The sequence below is a fragment of the Melozone crissalis genome, unplaced genomic scaffold, assembly GCF_028551555.1.
Source record: "Melozone crissalis strain CALT ecotype California unplaced genomic scaffold, PUWL_Pcris_2 ptg000014l_1, whole genome shotgun sequence".
Classification (NCBI taxonomy): Eukaryota; Metazoa; Chordata; class Aves; order Passeriformes; family Passerellidae; genus Melozone; species Melozone crissalis.
Window position 1 is genome coordinate 11807862 of NW_026535792.1, and position 26739 is coordinate 11834600.

General features: G+C 41.0%; 1 protein-coding gene across 5 annotated transcripts; it reads left to right on the top strand.

Annotated features, from left to right (window-relative positions):
• Nucleotides 1-1854: 1854 nt before the first annotated feature.
• Nucleotides 1855-25684, top strand: LOC128934863 (tropomodulin-3-like). 5 transcript variants are annotated; one of them, XR_008482889.1, is made up of 11 exons: nt 1855-1909; nt 8051-8247; nt 9630-9786; nt 16760-16882; nt 17472-17561; nt 18063-18193; nt 19142-19249; nt 20680-20823; nt 21162-21306; nt 22385-22524; nt 23437-25684. XR_008482889.1 is itself a non-coding variant. In XM_054272778.1 (11 exons), exons 2-10 carry the CDS (start codon nt 8122-8124, stop codon nt 22438-22440), a joined length of 1080 nt encoding a protein of 359 aa, XP_054128753.1. In that variant the 5' UTR covers nt 1855-1909; nt 8051-8121; the 3' UTR covers nt 22441-22453; nt 23437-23467. The 5 variants fall into 5 exon arrangements, 2 of the variants coding, with proteins under 2 accessions (XP_054128753.1, XP_054128754.1); XM_054272778.1 differs by having other exon boundaries at nt 22385-22453; nt 23437-23467; XR_008482891.1 differs by having other exon boundaries at nt 1874-1909; nt 8061-8247.
• Nucleotides 25685-26739: the final 1055 nt, after the last annotated feature.

Consider the following 26739-nt stretch of genomic DNA (forward strand, 5'->3'; position numbering starts at 1 on the left):
AACTATTTGTAGCCAAAATGAGGTTAGTTGTTTCAAAATGTTTGTGGCATTTTTAAAATAAAAAGCCACAGGGGCTGTTGTTTTCATCTGGTTTCCTTATGAAACAGCTTGTAAGACTTTGCTTAATTAATTCCTGCTAGAACTGGAGCTTGTCTTCTAGACAACATCTGGACTTGATTACTGTGTGGTGCATGTTTTGATCTCTTCCCTTAAAGACCAGATACTGATCAAATTCAGTGACCTGTAAATAAAACCCCCTGGTTCGATTCCTGATCAGCAAATTTCAGGCCTAGGGTAGAGAAAATAATTTACTCTTGCCCAAATGTAAAATTACTGAATTGCCCTTGAAAGAAAACCAATCTATGTTAGCAGCCTCCATTTGTAAGATCTTGATGGTTTAAGCCTTAAAATGTTGGCCAGCAGCATTTCAACTGGTCAATCCCCAACTATATTTGGATTGGAAATTTTTTAGTTGCATTGATTTGATAGGTAATAGGATTTTCTTGGATTGTTTTATAAGGTGAGGTACAGTAAAACATTAAATAACACTATTGTCAAGTCCTCTGTTATTTCATCCAGACTTGCTTCCTGTGAACCATTCTACATCCTTAGCACAATAAATCCTGAATAAATGCATTTCAATTTAGACACTGCATTTGCTATGGAAGCAACACTAATAATAAATATCTTATCTGTCCCAGTTAATTTGCAGCAGATATCCAACTGAACCACAACTTTCATTTTGTGGGTATGGAAGGTGAGACACAGAACAGATGGTATTTGAAGTCTGGGGCCCAGCTGGCAGGCATGGCACAGGAACAGGAACAGGCTGAAAGGTGCAAGGCATGGCCATGTGAATTCCCTAGGCAGGAAGACACTTCTGTCTCAAGCCACATACTTTGAATGAATAGTCTTCATTTTTACCACATCAGCACTGTGGAGAGTAAGTACAGTATGTTTTAATCAGTTTAGGATTATGTTGGAGGCTTTTTTTCCTGCTGTGCTCAGCTCTGTGACCAGCAGTGAGTAGCTCCGTGCTGCCTCTGCTCTTGCTGTGCATGTGCATTGTTTCAGCACCAGTGGAACTTCCACTGTCCAAGTCTTCTAGTCACATTATAAACCTTCAAAAAATTGCATCCAGAATATTGTTTACTAACAGGTGGTGCTTAGCAGGTAGCTGAAACATCCTCAAAATCCTGATGATTAATCACACACCTTAAGCACATTGGGCACCGTGGTGCTGGGATTCCACCTGCCCCGTGCCAACAGGAGGAGCTCTGGCCCGGAGCTCGCCAGGAGCAGCCGCCGTGTCCCCGTCCGTGCTCCCTTTGCGGGTCAGGGCGTGACAGGGCCCTGCAGCCTCTGCGCGGTGCCCTGCCTGACAGCGCACAGGGGAAGCTGCATGTTTCAACAGAGAAGAAACAAGGTGTGGGCAGAGGAGAAGAGGATCCTGAAGGGGCCAAAGGAAGAAAGAAGCTACAAGGGAGATCTGCAAGGCCGCGGAGGGCCGAGAAGGGTCCCATGAGCGGGGCGGCCCCGGCGCTTTGCCCCGCGGGGGGCAGCACACGGGCGGTGTGCCCGGCGGAGGGGCCGCCACACAGCCCAGGGGCACGGGCTGCCTCACAAGGGACCCCGCACATCACCTCGATCCAGCGCCCTGCCGAACAGGGGCACCTTGCACAGCCCGTCCAACCTGCCCTTGAGCACCTCCATGGCCCGGGCGGGTACCTGGACAGGCACCTGGACCGGTATCGGGACCGGGACCGGCTCCGCGCAGGCCCCGCCGCTCCCAGGGGCCCCGCCCTCACTCGCGCGCAGGCGCGGGCGGCTCGGCGGCTCCCGGCGTGCGCGGGGCGCAGGCGCGGCGCTGCTGGTCGGGCTGGGCGAGCGGGGAGCGGCGGCCGGTAGGGTGAGGGGAGCGGCTGCGGCGGGACGGGACGGGACGGGACGGGACGGGACGGGATGGGATGGGATGGGGGTCCCGGGCCGGGCTGGGCTGGGCTCGGGCGGGCAGAGCCCTCCGCCCGCCGCTGCGGGAGCCCGGTGGGAGGAGGAAGACGGGGCTGGGTTGAGCCCGCCCGGCCGGACCCCGGCGGCTCACGGGGCCCGGAGCGCTGCTGGTGCTGGGGAGCGGGGGGTTCCGGCCGGGGCGGCGGCGGGCCCGACAGCGGGGCCTGCCCGGGCGGTGGGCGCGGGGCTGAGGGGCCGGGGGAGCTGCGGGGCTGGGCTGGATGTTCAGCCAGCGCCCCGCTCTGCTGAGCAGCCCGAAAACGGAGGCTGGGGAAACTTCTGTAGAGCTGGTGCCCGTAATGCTTTCAGTTTGCTGCGTGTGTTTCCACGGCTCTCCCTGCGCTCGGCTCCCCGCGGTCGGTGGCCAAGGGATGGATGCCTTTCCGGGGCGGGGTGCGACCGTGCACCGACACCGGGCCGGCGCTCCCCGAGCCTCCCGTGCGGCCCTGCCCGGGGATCGTCTCGGGAGCTGCTCGGGGCTTTCGGGGCCCTGCTCTGAGAGCCTGGCGCTCTGCGGTTGTGTTGAAATAAGGGATGTTCTAGGGAGGTTGCCGTGTACTTAAAGTTTGCTGCAATGTGCTGGATCAATCCTCATAACTAAAGTTTGGCTACGGTGTCAGGTGTGGAGAGATTAAAAGCAGCCAGTGATGTAAGGGAGGACCTGAAATTGACTTGTACTCAGAAGTTTTCCTGAAGTAATAGAATGGAAACGAATTAAATTTCTTCTGCTGTTCTGTTCCAGGCTTGTAAGTTTTGCCACTTTTCTGCAATGGATAAAAGATAACTGAATGTTTCAATAAACATTCAGGTAGCTTGCATCTGAAGTTTCTTTTTGACTAAGACACCAGCAGGCAATTCCTCCAGGAGCAGATACTCTATATTAATGGGCAGCAGGTTTCTATTGAAGAACATCCAGGTATTTTCTGGAAAAAGTTATGCCTAAACATCCCTCATCCTGGCCAATTAGTAGCTTCCTGCGTGTTGGGAGGGAGAACGGACAGCTGGAGTGGTGATTTGTGACTGAGGAACTTCTTTGGGCACCTGGGATTCTTATCTTATCCCAGCCTTGTATTTATTTGGGATTGTAACACCTGCCCTGCAGCAAGTTTGGTGAGCGTGCCTGCAAGTGCCATGGGTGTGCTGAGCTGCTGCCACTTCCATGCCCTGTGCAGCTTGCCAAGCACTGGCTTTGGGGCTGCTGGCCCTGTCACCCTGCTGTTGTCTGTTTAGACATACCCCTGGGTATGTCTGTTTAGCCCTGCAATGCATTCAGGAACAGGCACACAGGAGTAAGTTTTTATGGGACAATGCCAGCTTGGCAGCTTGGCCATCACTCAGAGCACCCTGTCTGCAGGAGAGCTGTGTCCCAATTCTGTGTTATTGTACACAGCATTTATAAAAGAGCAAAGTGGGCTTTGGTTGCAGGTGCCCTCTGATACACAGGAGGAGCTTGCAGGAACTGGAAACACAGATGTGTTCAGATTTCCTTCACTATGGAAGCATCTGCATGGTCTGTGTAGTTACTCTGCAGTAGCTGCCTGTCCCCCTCCACTCCCTGGGTCACTGTGTGGACAAATGTGAAATTAGAGAAGCTCAGTTTGCCATGTATAAAGCTCAGTGAATTGTCTCTTTGAACAGAAGGAAGCCTTGGGCTTGCTTTTCTAGGAAAATAGCCCAGAATAGTTGTGTGTTCCCGCCTGGAAAACAGTTTACCCTGAGAAGTGTGAGCAAAGGCGAGCTGCCACCTGCTGGCTCCCTGAGCCCCGGGCTGGGGGATCTCTGCTCCTTCCCGGGGCAGGACAACCCTGGTCCTGTGTCCTACCCTAGCCTGGGGCTTTGGAAGCCTCAGGTGGGTTTCTAAAAGCTTTCTGCTAAGAAAGACACTGGGCTGTTCAGCAGACTTATGAGGCATTACAAAAATATCCCAAGGAACCTGCTGGCATGATGGTAATATTTATATTTACTCATTTTTCTCCTTGCTTTAGTAAGTAAAGATAGCTCTTTCAAGTGCAGTACATTCTTCATAAAGAGTTCTGTACAATCTTGCACACTGGAAAATAGAATTGTTGCCATCACAGGGGTTCCCTGGGGAAATGCTCAGCTTTGGCTGCTCCAAGCAGCTGGGAGGGTCTGGGGCCCTGCGTGGTGCAGGAATGCTGACAGCCCTGCACACCCCCTGCTCCAGAGCCCCCTGCTCTGCTGGGGTCACCCAGAGGCTGGGGGAAGGAGGCTCATGAGGAACAAATGAGATTAAAGTGAGCTCTGACTGTGCTGGCCAAACCCAGCTCAGTTTGTTTTTCATGATGTTGCTTCTATTTTAAAATCCAAGTCACGGAAGCCATTTACAGTGAACTTTAACAACACTGTTGTTTCCTGTGGGCAAGTTATATCTAAAGAGTTTCTCCTGTTTGCCTCCCAAGAAATTATGTTTTTGAATAAAACAGAAATTTCAGGGGGGGTAAGGGGTGGAGTTTTTGAAAGATAATTGGAAGCTTGCTGTTTTTAGAATCTTCTGGTTTTTAAAAATATACTTTCAGAGAGGAAGGGAGAAAAAATATTTTGACTTGTGCATAAGAAATGTGTGAAAGTTGTTTGACAGTCTTTCAAGTGGTTATTCAGGTAATGGCATATACAATGACACAAAGTTACTGCTGTTTTCTCATTTCGTTAGTTCTTCATTGATTTCCCAGGCCTGGGATAATGGCAAGTTTTTTTCTCTGTGATGTCCAGCACAATTTCTTCCTTTCTGATTTTCAGCTTCTCTTCTGCTTAACAAACAGGGAATTGACATTTGATGGACTAGAAGTGATGGCTTTCTTTCAGTTTCTCTAAATGTGACTTTGAAGTTGCTGGTGTTAAGAACTTCATGTTACAGTTATATATCTGAGAAAGAATATTAACTCTTTGGACTTTTGTGCAATGTTTTCATGGTAAAGCTAATAAGGATACTTGAAAGTAAACTAGCTCTGCTCATGAAAAAAGGGCAAAGTATTTGCAAAGCCAGAATTGATGGTTACATTTTTTTCCCATGATTTTGCATTAAGAACACACATATACACATCTATATATATATATATGTGTATGTATATATAAAATGTGCCACAAATATTCACAGGCCAAGTAACTGCTCCTACTGAAAGCCTGTATTTTGTTATGCATGTGTCTCTATGCTGAACTGCTACAGCAAGTGATGGAAAGCAAATAGAGCACTAAGTGTGTTTAATGAGAGGTGAAAGGCTTGTTTGATTAGATTAGGGCTTTAGCTGGCCTTTATGCCCTTTTTAGGCAATGAGAATTCCTTACACTATGTTTTAAAACCTGATTTTTAGCATGTTGTATGCAAGTGTTGTATATGGTGTGTTTGCTTTTGTAGGGAATGTTTGAGAGTCGTTGCCAGGCAATCTCAGTGTGCTCACCAGTGCTACCATCATACAACTTAAAGATGTCTCACATTATTAAAAAAAATATCCCTGATAGGTATTAGAAAATATGTCCAAAACTCTTTAAATTTGTATTTGCCAGGCCTCAGTTACAGAAACTGGGTCTTTTTGTTCTGCGGCTTTATTTTTCACTTTTGTGTGTGTTTGTGTGTGTGAATGCTGTACCTGAGGATTTGCCTTGACTTCTTTGGTTGTATACAAACAAGTGAGACTAAGGGCTGTGACCTGAAAATTAATGAATGTATTACAAAGGATGAGTAGTTTTCCAATACAAAATATCCCAATGCAGTAAATAAAATGTAATTAATTCTGGATGACAACATTTTGTGGCAATTAATGGAGAGGAAAAACAGATGATGTTGATGAAGGTAATGTATGGTTATGCAGTGCAACTCTTTCAGAGTAAGGGCAGCATTATTCTGCAGCTTACTAACCATTCTGCTCCTTATAATTACCTGTTAAAACTGCACCTTTTAATATTTGAATGCAAATGGACATGCAGAACTGTGGTAAATAGCAGTGTCTTGGTGCAGGGCAGCCTGGTCTCAAAGAGCAATGTGTAATGAGCTGCAGGAAATGTTTTTCTCCTGTGATCCTGTGTAATGGCTTGAACTGTAAGGAAGGGCAGAACATTAAGGCTCCAGGAATGAGAAGTTCACATGCAGATTGTGTGGCATCAGCTAATTGTCCATCAGCTGCTTGCACCTGGAGAAACAAATACTGCCAGACTATGAAAACTGTAGGAGGTGGCTCTCTGGGCCACAGAGTCACTCCTTTAATTACTTTTGGAACTTAGGAAAACATAGGTGTGCTACTCTCTGCATTTTCTGCAGCCAATAACTTGGATGGCCCTAGCTCTGTAGCCTCTTGCAAAAGGTCTGGGCTCTTCCAGCATGATTTGGTTTAGTTCAGAGGAAGCCAGAGTTCTTTTGATGTAATTTACCACAAAAAAGAGAATTCCTCCTTATGTTTTAGAGAGCTTTGCAAAGGTCAGCTTTGGTCCCATCAGTGTCAACTGTAGTTCACAATAAAGCTGTTCTGTTTATATCAGCAATACTTTTTTAAAAGCAGACATCCTGAAAATAGCTGAATATATTCCTCATTCAGGTGTACATGTTGATAGGACCTGGAAATTCACTGTTCTTGCAAAGGCAATTGCTAAAACCAGATTAATTTTACAGGCACACTTGACTGAATGGTGTGGATGAACCTCTGTGTGCTCAGGTCTGTTCAGTGTCTCTGAATTGAAGTGTCACCATATGTAACTGTGGCAGCCAGGGAGACCTTTCTGGATGTAAACAACTGAGGTGGAGGAATCCTGTGTGAAGGATTCCCTGGTATAGCATGTATGTATATACAGCCTGCCTTTTCCTGCTGCTGAAGAGGCAGGGACTGAATTGATCTGGCTTTGAAGGACAGTGTAAGTGTGGATTTGAAGCAATGCACTTGTATTTATGGTGTGGCATCTGTCCTTGGATAGGGACTACTGGAGAAAAAATATTTTTACTGTGTGCCTGGCCTGTGTTGAGTATTTCAATACAGCCCAAAAAAGGGTTTAAGGAGACTAATGAACAGGAATGTATACATTTAGCTTTTGCTTCCCAGACACCTTATGGACTCTCTTGCTTATTTACGGAGACTCATCACAATTACCTTTTCTTTGTCTGTGTGGTCAGCTTCAAGCAAGAATTTGGCTGAACAAAAGGAGAGTCCTAGAACTTGTTTCAGAAAAATGAGAGGAAACAACTTGTCTGCTAGAACACTGATGGGATTAACTGTTTTTTCCATCAAAAATTGTGGGAGGTTAGAAAAGATGTTCCCTGCCCTTTCCTTGTCTTTGAGAAGTGCTATAGAGACTGTACATTTTGAAGGACTCTGGTTTCCTCTAAATAGAACATTTAGCAACCAGCTTATTCTTTATTTTTATTTTTTTTTCAAAAAATTGTTTTTAATTTCATTTTTTAATGGTCATAGGATTGACTGGAGTGCTGCCACTTAGAAGCTGTATTTCCTATGCTTTTCATCAAGCTATTGTAATTTTCCTTTGACAGAACAGAATGTTGTTTCAATGGTAGTGCTATAATTAACTTGGAGGCAAACTTCCTTTGTTTCCTCTGTAGGTAATATGCAAGGGTATGAGTCAGTAATAACCAATTACCTTGTTTGTAGGAAGTTATCCTGAAGTGCCCTTGAACTGCTGTAGCAACAATAAATGTGGAGCATCTTAACTCTTCTTGTGGCTTCATTATGTGTAAAAAATGAAGGTGTTAAACTTTATTCATAAATGGTAGGATCTCCTCTCCCCTGCCCTGCTCTGTGGGAATTATGGCTTTGGTGTTCTTGTCAAGAGGATTGGGTATTGAGTTTGATTTGAAAATAGATATAGCTTAATTAGGTATAGTTTGATTACTGATGGACAAAGGCATGGTGGGACAGGAGTCTCATCAGTGAAGAAGCACAGCTTCCAGGTGCTCCTTGTCAGCTGTTGAGTAACAGGTACCAGCACTGGGTGACAAAGCTTTCCTTTCACAGATGTACGTTGAGGCTGAAGGTGCTTTGTGGTTGGGATAGTTACCTTAACTCTGCTTATTTCTTTTAAGTTTTTCATAGATCTGGATAAGCATTAAGGCTTGGTTTTGAAGTGCTTGAGCAACTTGCTACTGCCCAAGTCATGACGCTCCCATTTCGAAAGGACTTGGACAAGTACAAAGATCTGGATGAGGATGAAATTCTTGGCAAACTTTCGGAAGAAGAGCTGAAACAACTGGAAACTGTTTTGGATGATCTTGATCCTGAGGTAGGCATTAGCCAACAGAAGTTTTTTTTTTTTCATTTGTTCCATTACTAGTCTAAAATAAATTGAGGCTTTGTACAATATAATTTGTACAGGGTTTTTTCATAGCCTGCTGATGATCTCACAGATATATATGTGTATATAGTGCTTATTTCCTGTTTGCAAGGTGGACACAACTGCAGCCAAGGAGAACATAAGGAGGGATAGCTGGGAGGAGCTTTCCGGGATTGATTTATAAATAAGAATTGCTGTTGTTCATGTTCTTGAGAAGAAAGTTTATTTAGAAAGGCCTGTTTAACTTTCCTGTTTCCAGTGCTGTCTGGTAAACAGCCCTTTTGCATCCATGTTTGTTTTATTATTTCTGCTGTGGAGCTTGATGGGAGTAGGAGGGTGCCAACTTCTTCTGAGTCCTGGTCCTGTATCTGGTAGCTTATATCTATTCCTGTCCTCATGCTGACTTTGTGAAGAGAAGACAAGTAATTGCTAAGCTCCTGAATGATTATGTCAGCATGGGATACTGAAAAAAGAATATTACAGCTTTCTGCTACAAAGTGCTGAGTTGTCCTCTACAGATATTGGAGCTAATTTCAGACTTCAAGACTTGTGTTTTCACCTCATGGTTCTCTCTGGTTTTGCTGTAACAAAACCAGGATTAGTTTAATCTTGATGTGCAGGGATCAGTTCAGAATATTATGATCATGAACATGACTATGTTTTGTTGCACTGCAAGATATTACTGATACGTTAAATGCCTTTGTCTTTACACATGTTTTAACAGAGGAGAACTGGCAAAAGGGACTGGTTGTCTTTCATGGCAGTCAGAATTCCTATACATTCTATTCTGGTCATTCTGTACTAATATCCTTTTTTTTTTCTCTTTGTTGAAATATGTTGATATTATCAAAGAAACATCCCACCTTGAGTCAGGTCAAAACCAGAAATACTGTGTTTAAATAATAGTGGAGTCAGTTGTCTTAAAGACTTAAAATCACATGGATGTAAGTGACAGAGGAAATAGTCTCTTGCTGAATGTCTAAAATGTAAATAGCTGAGTTTTATTTAGTAATGCTCATTTAAACAGTGCTGATTCTAGCAAAGAAATGCAAAGTACCTGGCAAATTGAATGCTGGGAGCTATTGCACTTTAAGAATTGCTCCTATCCTACTGAGAGCACAGTGTGCTGTATTTTCATTATATTCTCCATGTCTAGATTACCTTGTGTCCTTCCCTGCCCCACAAAAAGGAAGTTGGCAGGGGCATCAAAGATTGCCTACAAAAGATGATGTATCAGGGCTGAACCTTGCAGGGAGTGAGGAGGAAGTGGGAAATGAAGCTGAGCAGGTGCTCAGGCAGACTTTGTGAGCTGTGCTGCGTTTGTTTTGCAGAACGCGCTGCTGCCCGCAGGCTTCCGGCAGAAGGACCAGACTGCCAAGAAGGCCTCGGCTCCCTTCGACAGGGAGCGGCTCCTGGCATACCTGGAGAAGCAGGCGCTGGAGTACAAGGACAGGGAGGACTACGTGCCTTTCACAAGGGAAAAGAAAGGTAACAGCACCCCTTCCCGTGTGAGTGCTTGTGAAATCTCTGACGTGGAGGAGCCAGAACTACTGTGAACCGAATTTGGTTGAAGCGCTGGCAGCTGTAATGCTTCTAACTCACAGCATTTCCAATGGCTGCTGCTGTGCAGGGCCAGGAGGTTTCCTGTTCAGGCATTTGTGCTGCTGGGGCTGGTGTGCTCTTTGTGTGTAGCACAGGAAGGAAATAAGACTCAGAGATTTTATCATAGATTGCGAAGTTCTGATGGGCATGATATCCTCCAAAGTAAGAGCTAACTGATTTATGTCAATAATGACAAATGCTGTCATGGTACCTGTGGCTTATGCCTTGTCCTGAATACAGACAGCAACCTTTATAACCCTGTGTTGGATTACAGAAATTGAATGATGTTGTGGTAGACAGTAATGTTTGAAGATGATGTAGGCTGACAAGGCCATACAAGTGGTGTATGCAGTCATGGTGTTTTTCTAGCATCCTTACTGAAGGGTTTAATAAGATTGCATAGTTACTCCTGGCTAATTATATAGTTAACATCACAAGTTTTGAAATCTGGCAGTGGTTTGTGGTCTTTTCTTAAGGGTTTGAAGTCCTTTAATTCTGCTTAATTCTATGGTGTGAATCATTGCTTATTTCAGAATTGAGTCTTCATTTATCCACTGAGATTGTGTATATGATTGTGGGGTCTATTTGGTGAAAATTTTGTTTGGGGTGTTTTCATTTTCTCTTCCTGTGCCAGATAGCTTTACCTGACAATGCTGGTGCCTCCCTTTTTTCTTGAAGTAATAGAGAGATTGTGACTTTACAATGTGCTGCACCGTGTATGAGGGACTTCCTTCACAGAGCATTTTTGCTTTATTTCCTTTGTATTGAGAGATAACTGTGGCACTCTTTGCTGACAGCAGAATGGGAGTTTGGTGACTGAACCTGCAGGAGTAACCAAGTGCAGGACCATTCAGTGTATTCACTGTGGAAGGCAGAGGCACCCACAGCAGCAGTGCCTTGGTGGCACCCCTGCTGCTGCCAAGGACCTGTTCATGTTGTGTTCAGCTGTGCCTGGCTCCTGCTGCTCTCCTGACACATCTGCCAGGCTGTGTTGGAGGCAGCTGATGGCTAAGTGCGACTGAGTTCAGTATATTTGGGGCTCACAGGTGATTGGGGAATCCTTGAATCCTGTGAGTGAGCTGGGCAAGGAGGATGTGCTCTAACACTGCATTTTCTGCTGACTGCTAGTGCTCCTTTCACATAAATGGCTCTCTAAAGTCAGCTTACGTCTACATGCACACATGAAAGTATTTGCTTGGGTAGATAAAATCTGTGAGAATCTTGCAGAGAAACAGAAGGGTCCAGCTGTAATGCAGAGCTTGGTTAAGAAAGATCAAATGTCATTTCCTTTATGTAATAAAGTATTACTAAATAGTCTGTCTGCATGTTGCAATGAGTCATACCAGTGTAGTAAAATTTCCTGTATCTTGTAAAAAAAAAAGTTGCTATTTAGTAACTTCTGTCATTTACAGGAATGCTATAGGAGAAGAGAAAATAATAAAATAAAATTAAATGTCAATTACTTTCATTTAAACTAAACATTCATTAAAACAAATGTTTCGTATCCAAATTAATGCTCTGTTGAGTGGGAAGGAGGCAAGAAGGCCAAGCTCATGTTGGAGTAGGTGAGGGATAACCTTTTATTTTCCCCTCATGAAAGTATTGTGGTTCAAATTTGACTTGCTGTAACATTTGTTGCCATTTTGCACAAAAATGGCAATTGTAAATAATTTAATCATTTAAATCAAGAAATTATGATACTACTCTAGATGGAGAACTTGGAGAGGGGATAGGGTGCAACTTAATACTTGAGTAGGATGGTTTTTTTCAATAGAGGGCTTGTATCCTAATATGTTTTTTGTTAATATTAAAACAGATCAACAGACAACTAAGCTGGGTTATAATTTTTCACTTCAGCTAGAAATATGTGTTATGGAGAAACAATAGCAAGTTGTGGAAGAAGGGTAGGTGAAAAATCTTGCTTGATTCTCCTGTTAATTTAGGAGAAATGTGACAAATATAACCTTCAGTTCCAGAGGTATTGGGAGGAGAGAGATGGATTGAAGCTGCAGCTGGTTTTTTTTTGTGCCGTTTGTTGGGTCAGAATTTGCTAAAATATTTCTGTGTCTCTGGCTCGTCTCCTTGCTCTAACTTGTTCCAATTTTTCATTTCACGGAGCAAAAAGAGGAAAAATCTACCCTTCTCTTTCCTTTTTCTATTTTAGCAGAACTGATGTCCTGCATGGTGATTTGGTCTGCAGATTTATCAAAGAAGCTTACCCTAGATTAATTTTAAATATCCTGTCTTGCTACTGATTCTGGTAACCTTATTTTCCTACTAGAGTGTGAAGGAAAAGACTCTCTTCCAGATGCCCCAAGTACCTAATTTTGGGGTAACATGTTATTAAAATATTGTTGCTACTCTTTCAGTGATAGATGATGTAATTGCTCCAGGTCTTTGGAACCTCTTTTATTTTGTGCTATGGCATGTGGAAGAGCTGAAATAATGTAAAGTGTCCTGCTGTGGTGAAATGAACAATGCTAAAGAAATGCAAAGTTTTATCCCTAAATTATACTGTATTCCATTTTCCCAGTGCCTTGATTTTGTTTCTAAAAGCATCCTTAAAAACTTACTTTGTTTTAAAAAATTATTTTAATGATTTAAGTCACATTCTGTTCCAATTAAGTGTTGAACCATACAGTAAACCATTGTTCAAGAGATTCATGAGATCAGTGTGGTAATATTGCAACAGAGCTAGCTTTGTCTCAGTGTGTGTATGGAAGTATGTCATAAAGATTTTCCAGGGTATACTGCAGGGAGAAGGAGCTCTCATCCAAGCAGTAAAGCAAGGCCTCAGCACTGAAGGCTGTTGCCCTCAAGTGTGTTCCACTCATCTGACTGACTCTGACCAATGCTCCTCCTCCTTCTCCCTTCTCTTGGAACAGCAGAAGAAGACAATTATTGCTGCTGAGATAAAGGCATATCTGAGATAGTAATGCACTTTGTGCTGTATAGTGCAAGGCATGAGCTAAGTGCTGTGTAAGCAAAGCTTTGCATTTCCAGCCTTTGCACTCTTCTAATTGTGGCTCTCTCTTCCCTTTGCATTCCTGCTGGGTTGTGTTTGTTCTGTCTAGATTTGCAGTTCATGTAACCTCTGCTTTAGGCTTGGTTTGGTTTGGTTTTTCCATCTCTATCACCCAGAAAACAGTGAAACTGTAGCTGAAACTACTACTGAAACTAAAGCTCTTCTGTTGGCACCCTGCTCACTTGTTGCTCCAGATCACCATTGCCTTCTGTTGCAGCAGAATTTGGGATGCTGTGTTATCTGTTTGCCATTCAATCACTTTAAAGTCTTTAAAGGAAGTGTGTTACATGTTGTGAAGTGAAGCTAATATCCTATAGGAGCTTTGCAGAAGCAGCTTGTCAAATTGATATTCTCCATACAAGAGCACTAGAAGAAAATAACATGTGATACTCCAGCTTTAATGTAAAACAGTTTTCTAATTTACTGCTCTGTGGCCTGTAATCAGATCAGATAGCAGATAACAACTCTGCTTCTGCATTAGGACATTGAGGAACTCACTTGTAAGTTGAATTAGAAACATTAGTATGATATTGTGCTTCAAAGGGAATTGATAAATCTAAGTCTGTTACATGGTAAGAACTGGAGATTGATGAAGTGTGGATTAGATAAATTTCTGAACTAAGGAAAGTTAAAGGAACATGAGATGTAAGGAATGCATCAGATGTTGCTCACTTCTCTTCATGAAGTCAGTGATAAGAAAAGCTTGTATTCAGTTGTTCTCAGGTAGCACTTGATTTGTTTTCCCAAATGGAGTACCCTATAAGTGGAATTTAGACTTTCTTCTGCTGTGCTAGGTGTGGCTGCCTGTTAGTGTGGGGTGTGTGACAATAGTACCAGCAATGTGCAGTGCATGGCCCCACTGAACAGACCTGATTTCTGCAAGGTACTGAGTCCCACCTTAAATACTGTGCATCTGTGTGAGAAATGTCCAGGGCACTTCCATAAACACCATCCAGTGTTCCTGTCTTTAGAGCAATGCAGCTGGGTGGAACTTGGAACTGAAAGTTCATTGTGTAGCAGAGGAGGCCTCTGACTTAATCCTGCATGTGCATCATCCAGCATGTAGCTGAAAGACATGGAACACCTGCCTATATGTATTACAAAAATGATGTGAACGTCCCTGAAATTTGCCTCTTCATGTTGTATTGCTTCATCTTTGCATTATCCTGGCTGGCTGTAAGGGAGCTGTCATGTTCCTTCATGTAATCAAATCCCTGCTCTTTGGAAATGTTCCACTTGAGGGCCAGGCAAGCTGCACAGATGTGTAGTGGTTTTTGGTTTTATTTAAAGCTTGCATTAGGAGGGGGGAAGGGACTTGCTGAACTCTATTGGCAGCAGGCCTGGAGTGAGATCATTGTCCCCAGAGACACAGGGGTCTTACCCTTCTGGAAGTAAGTTCATTGCTAGAAGGGAGTGGGGAAGGATCTACTTTTTTATGTGCATTGTAAACCTCTGATTTCTGTTCTAGGACGAAAAGAAGCCAGTGAATGAGAAATTATGTACACAAGGGTGTGACTTGCTTTATAACAAAAACTGCTCCTGACCCAGCTCATGTGACTGAGTTGGCTGCAGTGAACATTTCTGGAGGGCAGTGGCTTTTAACATTTTTACTTTAGTAAAAACTAATTATACTTCTCACTCTCTTTAGGTTTTCTAAAGAAAGGCACATATGGATAAGTTTTTATTACTCTTAGGAAGCAAATATTCGAACCAGACATTTCTAACCTATGAATTTAAGAATTACTGAACAGCAACATCAGGAAAAGTAGTTCTCTTTTTGTGAGCACTGTGGGATGAATTAGACAGAAGGCTGAATCAGGTTAAAATACATTTTTGTCAAGTTGCTTTTAATTGAGGTTAGTTTAATTTTCCTGGTCTCTTCCTGCTGCACTGATGCTGCAGATAGGATGGCTGAAGGCTCAGGTGCTCGAATCCCACTGTCCTCCTTCCTTGTACTCCAAAATCCTCACATTTTTACTAGCCTGTATTACTGAGGGAAAATAACACCAACATAGCTGCTGAAAGGCTTTAGATTATGTGTATACTGCTCAGAGTGTTTCATGGATTGGTGAAAAGCTTGTCAAACATTCTCTTCTATAAACTACAGTTTAACTTAAAGGTTAATCTCTCCCCAGTAGGTGATGCTGGTAAAATAAAATGATAGAAATGCATTGCATCATATATATCAAAACAACCTGAAACATAATTGCTACATAAACCTTCAATTTATGAAGAAGAAATGTGTAATTTCTGAAGGTTTTCTTTTAATCCTGAATCACCAACAATTTCTTTTGCACTGTCCATCAAATCTGAGGTAATGAATGTCAGCTGCACTTAACTACTGTTTGGAATCAGTACAGTTATGTAAGGAGGTTTGTTTTCTGCTTCTAAATATGGATAATGACCATTTATACAAGTTTCCAAAGAGATAGCAACCCAGGAACAAAGATACCGTGTTGCTAGCAACAGCTCTTGGTCATCAGACTGTGTTGTCAGAGAAAAACCTGATGTGCCTCTGTAATCTGTGCTAGTGGGAATGCATTCACTTCCTTTAAAAGGAAATGACCACAAACTGCTGTAATCTAGAGAAGATATGGAATACATGATTTTGGGTTTAGTGATGCTACATTCCATCTACTAGCACTGTAACTGGGACATTGGGACAGCGATGATTCCTCTGTGGAAATACTTTTTATAGCTATGGATATGGCAGAGGGTGGGCTACTGAATTAGGACTGAGACTTCATAGGGTGATTATCAACACCACTTCCTACCCCAGGAAATGGCAAAAGGGAGCTGGAACTCCTTTTCCATTGCTCTTTCTGTGGATAGCTCAGGCAACTTGGAAAGTTTGAAAAACTTGAACCTTAAATAGCTGTTAATATTTGATTCACAGTTGTATAGGTGGGAACGATTTCTCTCAAATGCATCAGTACAAGAGCTTTTGTTTGCCATATTAATTTGTCCTGAACCTAAGCACCCCTTGCCTGTCCTGGCTCTTACCCAGTGGAAGACTTCTTTGTTCTGAAGGACCAGTTCTAAACCATTCACAGCTGAACTGTTCGAAAGACTTTCTCATATTCTGATTTCCTACCCTAAAGGTGCATGCAGGAATTATGGTAAGTACACAGACCTCTACCTAATTCATGTGTTCCAAAATAAGTTTTCCCAATACCTGTCTGCAATAACCTAAAGGCTGGTGCAGAATGTAATGTTACTCCTGGTTCTTTTGCCATTGAGTTTTGATGACCTTTCTAAGTATCATTTTAGAAAATAGTGTCACTGGCAGAAAAGTCTACCATGTTTGGTGCTGTTCACAAACCATGGTTTTCTCACTCAGCTTTGGTTTTTTGCTTCAGAACTTAGGTTAACATCTGAAATCAGAAATTTTTTGTATGGTTTAAAAACTGCAGTGAATAGTCAGGTGTGTGATCTCAGATAACACTGTGATATTCTCTCTCTGACACATTCCCATTACAGTTCTGCCTGGGACCCTTTTTCCCTTGAGAGGAAACTCAGCTTTCTCTACTGATACTAAATCTTTCTTACAGTCCTTCTAGACTGTTCAAAATGTATAATCCAGGTCTTTGTTACTGTCTAATCCTTAGGAGAAGCAAATAAGGTTGGAATCATGATCCAGACTCCTGGAAATTTATTCTTGTTTATACTCTTTCCTCATCTCTGACTTGTAACAGCAGAAGAATCCTTTATGTTGTCTGTGGTTCTCCTAGTATTCACTAAATGTAATATGTATTCTTTAAGAAGATAGTATTTGAAACATAAGTAGTGATATAAAACAAAGTAACATCAAACTTTCCATTTTGTTTACTCCAGGGAAAATATTTATCCCCAAGCAAAAGCCTGTACAGTCTTTCACAGAAGAAAAATTCTCTCTTGATCCAGAACTGGAGGAAGCCCTGACCAGTGCCACAGACACAGAACTGGGTGACCTTGCAGGTGAGGTTTTTTTGAAGAATGGATGGGCTGGCACATATTTAGAGAAGGAAGATCTATAATTAATGTGATGGTGTATTGATCTTACTACAGGATGTTGTAGTTGTGATAGAAGCCAGATTATTTTTTTTGCCAGTTTGCTTAAAGTGTTTCACTTTGTTGATTTGTGATCATTTGTGAGGAAATTAATTATTTTGGCTTGCAAAAGATTCCTGATGTTTAAACTCAAAACCTTTAAGTCCATTCCTCAGACTGCTGGTTTTTGATGTGTATGTAACTGCTTTTTCTTGTGTATAACAATGTGTTTGTATGTGCCTGTATTCCTAAAGCTTCGTTTTTGTGATTGACCTGCACTTTTTAATGTTGGTGCTTGAACCTGGTGAAGTCAGAACTTTTTAAGATGTGAAAGTTAACTGAAATCTCTATAATTAACTATTTTCCTACCTTTTTTCCAAATAATTAGGATATTTAATGGCTTTTTGTACTGATAAGTATTGTACAAACATCAAGTTTTGTTATTTAAGGGAACCCTGCATCTGAGCTGAATTAGGAACAGTAAAAACTGATTTTTGCTATTTTTTTCTTTTTTCAGCAATACTGGGAATGTCCAACTTGATAACAAACAATCAGTTCTGTGATGTAGTAGGAAGCAGTAATGGGATTGACAAAGACAGCTTCTCAAGTAAGTGTGCACACAAGTGCTAGAAAAATCAATTCTCTGTACTGCACACATTTCCTATAGCATTCACCACCATTCTTTTAGACTGTCCAGCCTTAGTCTGGAAATGTGTATGCCCATAACATTGCTAATTGAGTTCTGGCAAGAGTTGAAATATACATACACTACAGTGTCCTCTGCATTTAAGTCATTTTTTGGTGACAAAATAGGCATAAGCATGCATTGTGTGTGCTGATTCTTAGGTTTTATATTTGTGTTTGTAATTCAACTCCTATGTGCTTTCTGGAAAAAAAAGGCAGAAAGGCTGTGAGGACTTTTGAAATTGAAATGAATTGAACTTGATGAAAATATGGTCAGGAGAGGATGGTATGCTTTTTTGGTGGGGGAGAGATGTAAATTCTGATGAAATGATCTCTAAATACAGGAAATATTTAGTATGTGTATAATTTATTCACAATGAATGTGTGCAGCCAGTTGATTACATTTAAATGCCTTACTTTTCAGATATAGTAAAAGGTGAGAAAATGTTGCCTGTTTTTGATGAACCACCAAATCCCACAAATGTGGAGGAGACACTGCAAAGGATTAAAGATAATGATTCTCGTCTTGTTGAAGTTAATCTAAATAACATTAAGGTAATTACATGAAGGCTGCAGTAAATATGCTGTTTTTTATCAGTAGAAGACACTTTTAGCTGCAAAACTGTCTAAGAGAGCATGATAGGTTTATTCTAAGTAGAGCAATCTTTCTGCTGAATGTTGCAGTGTGTATAAGCTCAGAACCTGCAGCTAAACCAATAAGCCATCTTGGTTTCTCTTGCCAAATGTGTATTTAAAAAGTCTCAGACTTTCTCACTGCCAGCCCAGATTTCTGTTGCTGCCAAGCTGGCAGCAGTTCCAGCAGCTCATTATCATGGAGTTAACTACTTTGCTGAATCCTTTGTCCTTGATGAAGCAATGTGCCCTCAGTTTCTATTGCAAGTAAAGGGATATTTGTACCTTTAATCCTTCTGATTCTTGTACAAAAGGGCTGGTGGAAGTTAGGGCAGCTTCTGCTCCTAAGTCATATGTAAAAACACAGTTGTGTTCTTACACATGACAAGCTTTTGTATATTTGCTTGAAAGAAACCAGAACTGCAGCACCCCTGACTTGCAGTGCAGACACCAGAGACAGCCTTGCCAGCAACCAGGGCTGCTTGTTCCCCTTACTAAATTGGGGAAATTAAACCCATGGTTTAAGAATACTGTGTAACAGGTACATGCTAGCCAAAGTAACTGCTTGAAAAGGCAACAGACCAAAGTTTGATACAATAAACTGAGATATTTGCTACCCTAATTAATTCTTTAAAATTATTCCTTTTAAGCTTGGTTGCTACTATTCTGTATAAATGATTGCTTTATAGAATTGGTGACTCCTGCAGCCATTGCATCTTAGGGTAGGTCTTCACTGTGAGACTGCTGGAGACCATGGTAGTTAATATTGTAGGGAATTTTGCTGTAAAGAGAATAAGATAGTGGGAGAAGTTGGGGGGAGTGGATAAACTTGTGTATCTCAAGAGAGTGAAATGCTATTTTTAATTCAAGAACATACCAATTCCAACGCTGAAAGAATTTGCAAAAGCCTTAGAAACCAACACACATGTGAAGAATTTCAGCCTGGCAGCCACCCGAAGCAATGATCCTGTTGCTGTTGTAAGTACAAATGATAATGGCTTTAAGTGGGGTGCAAGGGAAGTTAGGATGGAAAGGCAATGCTAAGGGATTGAATTTAACCCAGTTTAAATGATCAGGGATGAAAATGTTTCCATTCTGCTATGCTGTAAATTATGTTTTCTTTAACAAACATTTGTTGTATCTAAGTTGGTAAATGATTACTAGTAACTTAATGTGCAGCAATGCTTGAGATGTGTGAGGGAGAATTCTTTATTCCAGTGCCTTTCCCTTATTTTTCACTTTGCTAACCTTCTTCCTTTTTCCCTTTCTTTCCTAATTGTTTCGTTCCTGCTGTTCATTCCAGTAGCCAGTAGTTCATTCAAAATTAATTTGCAGGAAGCACATTTGAGGACTTGAAAACACCTGTAATATTTTTCAACTAACTAGAGTTTTAGTTGAATTTGTAAAATACTTGTTTCTTTATCTCCCTGCTACCAAAAATTGGCTTAAAATATTGGTATAAAAAGCATAATATTAGTCGAAGTATCTAGCTTGAAACTGAAATATAACTTATTGTCAGGTTGGTTTTTTCTATGTTGAATTAAAGCAGTACCTTATTTAATTACAAATAAACAGGTAAGAAAACAAAATTAATTGTTTTGCCAGGACAATCCTTTGCACTTGTTTTAAATTCAAATTAGAAAAAAAGCAACTAGTTTGAAAGACTCTATTAAATGAACAAATGAGCATTTGAAAGCTTTGGGTTTGGATCAATTAAAAAGTTTCTTTTCAGCAGGACTAAAACATGTAATAAAAATCCATAAAGGCCTCTTTCCTCAGGTGTGGTTTTGTTGCATTTTTGGTATTGTGACTTGGTAGAAAAAAAATTCAGAGTTTTTCTGCCAGTAAACTCAGCGCTTAGCCATTCCTGTTTTCTTCCTTTCTCAGAAATAACATCAGGTATAAAAGTGCCTTTAGCTAAATGCTGCTACTGTGCTTAGAGCTTTGAATTTTACCTTTTCCTACCAAATCTGTAGACAAAAGCACTTTCAAAGTCAGATCTCCTGTTTACAAATTAACCATATCTAATTCTCCTCTCAGTTGACTAATGCCCTTTCTTTGGCCTTTGCTTAGCTGCCTGCATTGCTCGTTGTGTGCTGTGAAGGCTTACAAAATGGAACTGCTCCAATATGCTAATTTCAGACCATTTATATTCTGTGTAGCTTTTTAGTTTGTAACAAGAGAAAGACAGGCCTTCTCTTGACTGAATGCTACTTAAGAAGGGAAAGTAGATAATGCCTGGCTAAAGAGTCATCTCAGTCTCAGTAAGTGAAAGCTTGCAAAATTACACCTTGCATCTCTGAACATGCTGGTTCCATGGAACTAGTTAGTGGAAGTGGTTATTGCTGTGTCCTATGAGGTACTGCAGCAAAATTCAAATGTTTAATGATGCTTTCTTCTATTCAAAGGCTCTTGCAGATATGCTGAGACGAAACACAAAATTAAAAAGTTTGAACATAGAATCAAACTTCATCACTGGAGTTGGAATTCTGGCATTGGTTGATGCACTGAAAGACAATGAAACGTTGACAGAGATCAAAATTGATAATCAGGTAAGTGAGGTGGTGGTGATATCATAGCTAAACCCAGCCAATCCTAATTGAATGTTTTTACAAGACAGCCTGCGACATACTCTTCAAATATTTTATCTTTAATTATCTTATCACCATCAACAATTGTCCTTAAGATTGTCAGAAGCATCCAGCTAAGGTTGATTTCTGTGCTTCCTTGTGCTTTAAAGTGTACAAATATATTTTAGGACCTTCTGCCTATCTGATTAACTAGAATGAAGCCGAGTGTTTTATTGACTGATATGGGAAAAGTATTTGGATCTCTTTCAAGATGAACACACCTAAGCTCTGTTGTCTTTGTGTACCTTTTATTTTAACAGAGGCAGCAGCTGGGCACAGCTGCAGAAGTAGAAATTGCCAAGATGCTTGAAGAAAACAACAAGATCCTCAAGTTTGGATACCATTTCACACAACAGGGACCTCGAGCCAGGGCAGCTGCAGCTATCACAAAAAACAATGATTTGGGTAAGACCTGACACTATTAATTGACTGGGTGTGGGGCATAGGCTTTAAAGGGGTTATTCCCCTTCTCTCTTGACAAAACCAGGATAGCACAAGATTAGTAGATCTGTTTCAGGTTTCTCCTGTGCTTTACTCCTACTTTTTTGTTGCTGCTTGATGTTTTCTGTTTTGTTGCAGAGTGTTCACGAGGGGAGAATTTTTAGCATAGTCTAGAACAAGAGCATTCAAATTTCATGTGAGTTGTGGCAAAGGGAGTGAAAACAATAGTTTTGATCACCCAGTTGTATTCAGATAAGATTAATTTCCTCTTTAAAATCAGTACTTGAAACTAACAGTGTAGGATGCCCTGTTCAGTGCCAGAATCCAAATGTCACTGGGATTGCTTGAGCAAGGAAACTGAACAAACTGTCATGTGACTGGGTAATCTCTCCCTTGGTGGTTCTGTTCATGCACAAGTAGCTGACAGCAGTGGCATCTTTATTTGCTGCAGTCAGGTTTGCTGGAGCTCATCAGTTAGAATCCTAATTAAATGGATCAGCAGAAAATTGGTTAATAACATAGCACATGGACGGAAATAGTTTGTATAGTAATGTCAAATACTTGAGGCACTCAGCTACAAAATAATGTCCATCTATTCAAGTGGAACTTCATTTTAAAATTCTATTTAATTAAATCTTTTTGGTTTAGATGCTTTGTGGTGACCTCTCATCAGTGTGAAAAGGGGCCAGGCAGTTTAGTAGTAGTAGTGGTGTTTAAGGAATATATTAGAGGGAATGACACAGGAAATTGGAATTTGGTTTAAAGATCTGATTCCACTCTGAATAAAGGTTAAAGTGGAGAACAGCTCTGAAAGATAGGGATGAATAACTAGAATAGAGCACAGAGAGATAAGAAAGGCACTCAGACACTGCATATCTGTTTCTCAAAATAGATTCTAAACCAGTTGGGTTTTTTATCATAATGCTTCAGGTGTCTCACAGCTTTCTAAGGTTTCCTCTCTCAGTATTTCTCTTATTGGTGTTTGACTGTTCAAAATCTATGCTTCTATTGATATCCTGCCTTTTTTCCTTTGCTTTCTTAGTCTGGAGTATGCGAGTAAAAGTTTCTGCAAATACCTTTTCATCTCTCCAGCCCTGAAGCTACAGAGAAGGTTACTCTGAGTACCCACTTGGGTATTGAGCACTGAAACCAAGATGTTTGAAGTCTCTAATTTCTTTCTTTGTACGTTCCTTCTAAAAAAAGTCTACATCTTTTTCTTTTTCCTTGCTCACACTGTGTTGTACCACTTCCCTGTTCTTTGTGTGTGTGCTGTTAACTGCATGATTGGAGAAGTCTAGGGCTGGAAATTCTTTTCCTCTGTTCTTGCAGTTTGATGAAAGCAGGTATGAATAACTTTTGCCACCTACTTTCCATTGAGTGAATTTGAGAATGCATTCAGTTTCTTCTTACATAGATATGCTTGCTTCACTTTTTTAAACAAAATAGAGATATTCTTTATATTTTGTCATTTATGTGTCCTATAAGACCTTTAGTGCCATTTGCTTTGTCTGCACAGAAAAGGGAAACATAATTTGATAGTGTGAAAACATCCAAAATAATACAAATGTTGAAGAAAACTCCAGTCATTCAATCAATATTGCATATTCTCAAATCTTAATAACGTGAGCTTTTAGTTATTTTAATCACAAATTTTTATTGCTCTTGCATTTTCTGAGATTTGAATGTTTCTATTAATAAATGGAAGGTGTTAGGCTGTTGATTGTAACATCTGTGTGTATAAATTGTGTTAGATATACCATAAAGCTCTTGTAGTGTTTCTTGTGAAGCCATGTAAATTAAATTCACCTCTAAAAAACTGCAAAAACTGTAAAAAAAGAATCCTGGCTAAGTCTGCTTATCAGACATAAGATGATTAATGTTTCCCACTAGTCCTTCCTTGGAAATATTTGCAACTGTTTGTGAATAAGGCAATAAGCTCAGCTTATTTGCTTAGAATGCTGTCTAATGCTAAGTGTTAGCTACCTTAATTTATGGTACTTCATGTGGCAAAGTAACTGTTCATGTGACAGAAACCCAAAAACCAGTTAAAATTCTAACATAGCAAACCTTCTCTTTCTTGTCTCCCTGCTGCAGTTCGGAAGAGAAGGGTTGAAGGGGACAATTAGCAAAGCTGCTGCCAGAACTGTGGAGTCAGCACGGGCAGCACCGTGGGCTTCAGCAGCCTTGGACTACACTGACCTGGTTAGAAGGGAAAAGACTGGAAACCCCCTTCCTTTTAAAGCAGAGAATAGAAACACCTGCTGGTATGCAGCACGGTTTTGGGATGGATGGAGACACAGTAACTGTGCCAGTCTCTGTACCATAGGTTTTGATGGGGTTTTTTAAGAACTTTTTTTTGTATTTCAAGACTTTGGCTGTGCTTTCTACTAAAAATGTAATTGCAAATCAATGGTATAATTGTATGTAGTCAAAGAATGGGACTTTTAAGATGATTGGGCAGATACTGACCCAGCTGAAATGTTTGTAAGAAAATCTGGGGGTGTGTATTTACCAGGAGGGGTGTGTTGTGTATATTCCTGACAACAATGCTCTAGAGAAAAGGGATTCTTCACCCAGCAGCTGCACTCATGTTGAGCTGTTCAGCTTTGTTCATCTGCACTGAAGAGAAATCTTTTACAGCAATGTTATTTGTAATTCTACTAGTTTGTTTTTTATTTGTTCTTGATACTGTAATCAAGTTCAAAGACATCCTTTCAAGCCAAACAAAAATACATTGGCTAAGGACTTCTCCCAAGGAATTAGAGGGACTAATAGAAAATGGAAGCCTTGGAAAACAAGGAAAAAATTCTGGAGTCTTGCAAAACGACAGTTTTTCTGTTACATCTAAGTCCTTAAAGTCTTTTTCTAAAGGTCCCATAACTGTATCTTGCTCTGTATCTAAACTGAATACATTTTTAGACTGATTTCATGTGTTCATCAGCATTATTTAGTTTATATTCTTTGTTTAAAAATTGTTATCTACATTCATAAGTATCAATTTCTCTAGAAGTAATGGACATTCATATTTAAAATTCTGCATAACTATACAGGAAAAGCAGCCTTAACTGTAAGACCACTGGCCTAAGTTACATTACATTAAGCTATTTGTACTTCATACAAATCCAACAGTTTTCAATAATGAAGTAACACTTTTAAGAAAGGGTTTTTCCATTCTGTATCTGTCTTGATGTTGAAACACTACCTAAGACATGCAAAACCAAACCAATATGTTGTGTCAACTCTCTAGGTTGTAGTCATTGTTGAAGTGTTTAAAGTTCTGTAAGCAAACTAATAAGGCAACAAGAATCACTTCATCTTCTGTACATAATCACAGTACACTTGAAATATGCAAATCTAGAAACTTTTTGGTGTAGATCTGTTTGGACTGTCTTGTACTAGTTTGCTTTGAGTTCACAAAAACGTTCTACAGGACTGCTTGGCTGTATTTATAGCAACAGAGAATTCAACTGACAACTGTTTTCATCCAAAGATCATAATGTGGTGAGCATTTATGTGTAGAAAACATTGGACTGAGAATTTTGCATCAGGTTGTATATACTGTAAAAACAGAGCAAGTCTCTGACACTGTGCCCACACTGTAATTTGCTGCAAGTCTTGGTTTGGATCTTTAAAGACAGACTTTATTCTGGAGGTGTTTTACTGCAACTGTACAGAGAATTTTGAACTATAGTGCCTTCAGTGAGGATGTATATAACTGGTTTATACTCATGGAAGAACGTTTTTCCCCCCCTTCTTCTAGATCAGTGTTTTATTAGAATTACAAATAAATATGTGCTCTGAAAACCAAGTTGGAATTAGTTCAGTTAAAACCAAAGACTACACTTACTGTAACCTCACAACACCTGAAGTGTTCTGATGAATAACAAAAAGGGCTTCTTTTGGTTTGGGCTTTTCAAGAACTTTTTAGATTTTGAAATAAACTTTGAAATAGTTCTAATACAATATGCATACAATCAGAAGTTAAGTGTAGTTTTACAGACAGACACTGCTGTACAAAGATGGCCAAAGCATGTCATGTGCTGAGTTGCCTAAAGCTGCACTTTACTTTTGATTTGCTAGGCACCATTATCATTTTGTGTCAAAAAACAGGCTGTAATGTCTTCCTTCATTTGTTGAAGGGCTGCATATTCACAGAATTGGTTCATGTTTTGGGATTCTATGATGAGTTGTTATATCACTACCTTAAAAGATTAGGCAGTTATCTCCTACTTGAAAATGAAGGAGAAAACTGAAAGGCTGGATTATGGAAATAATAGCCCAAATCCCTTTCCTGCTTTTACTTAATCAAGTTTGGCAGGTAAATTATTATATTCCAATCAAAGGCAGATTGATAGTTAAATGGTTTAACTCTGTAGACAACAGCTAAAATTTTGACTGCTTGTAACTTTCAGGACAGAAACCTGACAGGCTGGGCATGGAAAACAATTTTTTTCAATCAGAAGGGTCTAATCATCCACATTGTTGCAAGACCTTTGGTGTGGTGCATGGAACAGTTAACAGCAATCACTTTTGTGCCCTGCAGTGTGTATCCTTTTTGGAATAAATGAAGAAATTCAGTCTGTAGCCGGGAATCTTCAACAGTCTCAAGAAACAAAGTGAGCACTGATGTAATGCCATCGAGTGAGATCCTGTGTATGATTTCACTGATTGTGAGTGCAGGGGTGGTATTACTGTGATAGCCAGTTACCATAAACACAAGGGCTTTTTCTGAAAGAGATACTGTTTTCTGTTTTCTTACTGATTGTTTTTCCTGCTTAATGCAGAAATCAAATGACCGCATATGTTGATTCTGTTGGTTCCAAGCTAAGCATGGAAATATAATATTTCAGAACAATTACCTATTTACTCTTGTATTTTAAAGAAATAGCCTCACTCTCTCTGCAACTCGAGTAATCCTGCGTTTGTAAGCTACAAACGAGCAAGTATTCCATTTAAATTTCCGTTGGGGAAGCAGGTATTGAGTATTTTAGCATACCAGCACTATATGCTGTCAGATTGTAAAACAGTTACTAATCTTTGGATGATTAAAGTACTGTATTCTTGTTGTGGCTTCGGGGTTTTGTTTGTTTGCTGTTTTTAGTACAGAGGTGCTTGAAACCCTTGTGTTTATACGAGAACCTTTCGTTCTCCGGCCGGGCGGGAGCGGCCGGTGCCGCTGAAGGGAGCGGCTTTCCCTCAGCGCGGGGCGGGGCCGTGAGAGCGCGGGAGCGGCGCCGCCACAGCGGCACCTGCGGGCCCGAGCGAGCGCTGCCGGGAGCGGAGCGTGGCTGCTCTGTGCTGCACTGTGCGGGGCGCTGCAGGCACGGCGGGAGCGTGCGGAGGGGCAGCCGGGCACGGTGCGGGTCCCAGCCCGGCCCCGCGGTGCCGCTCCCCGTG

Excerpts from the sequence above, each read along its gene's own strand:
- LOC128934863 (XM_054272778.1), top strand. The coding sequence starts at position 8,122 with ATGACGCTCCCATTTCGAAAGGACTTGGACAAGTACAAAGATCTGGAT. Across the intron at positions 8,248-9,629 it reads TGGATGATCTTGATCCTGAG|AACGCGCTGCTGCCCGCAGG; the intron begins GTAGGCATTAGC and ends TTTGTTTTGCAG. Across the intron at positions 18,194-19,141 it reads TTAATCTAAATAACATTAAG|AACATACCAATTCCAACGCT; the intron begins GTAATTACATGA and ends TTTTAATTCAAG.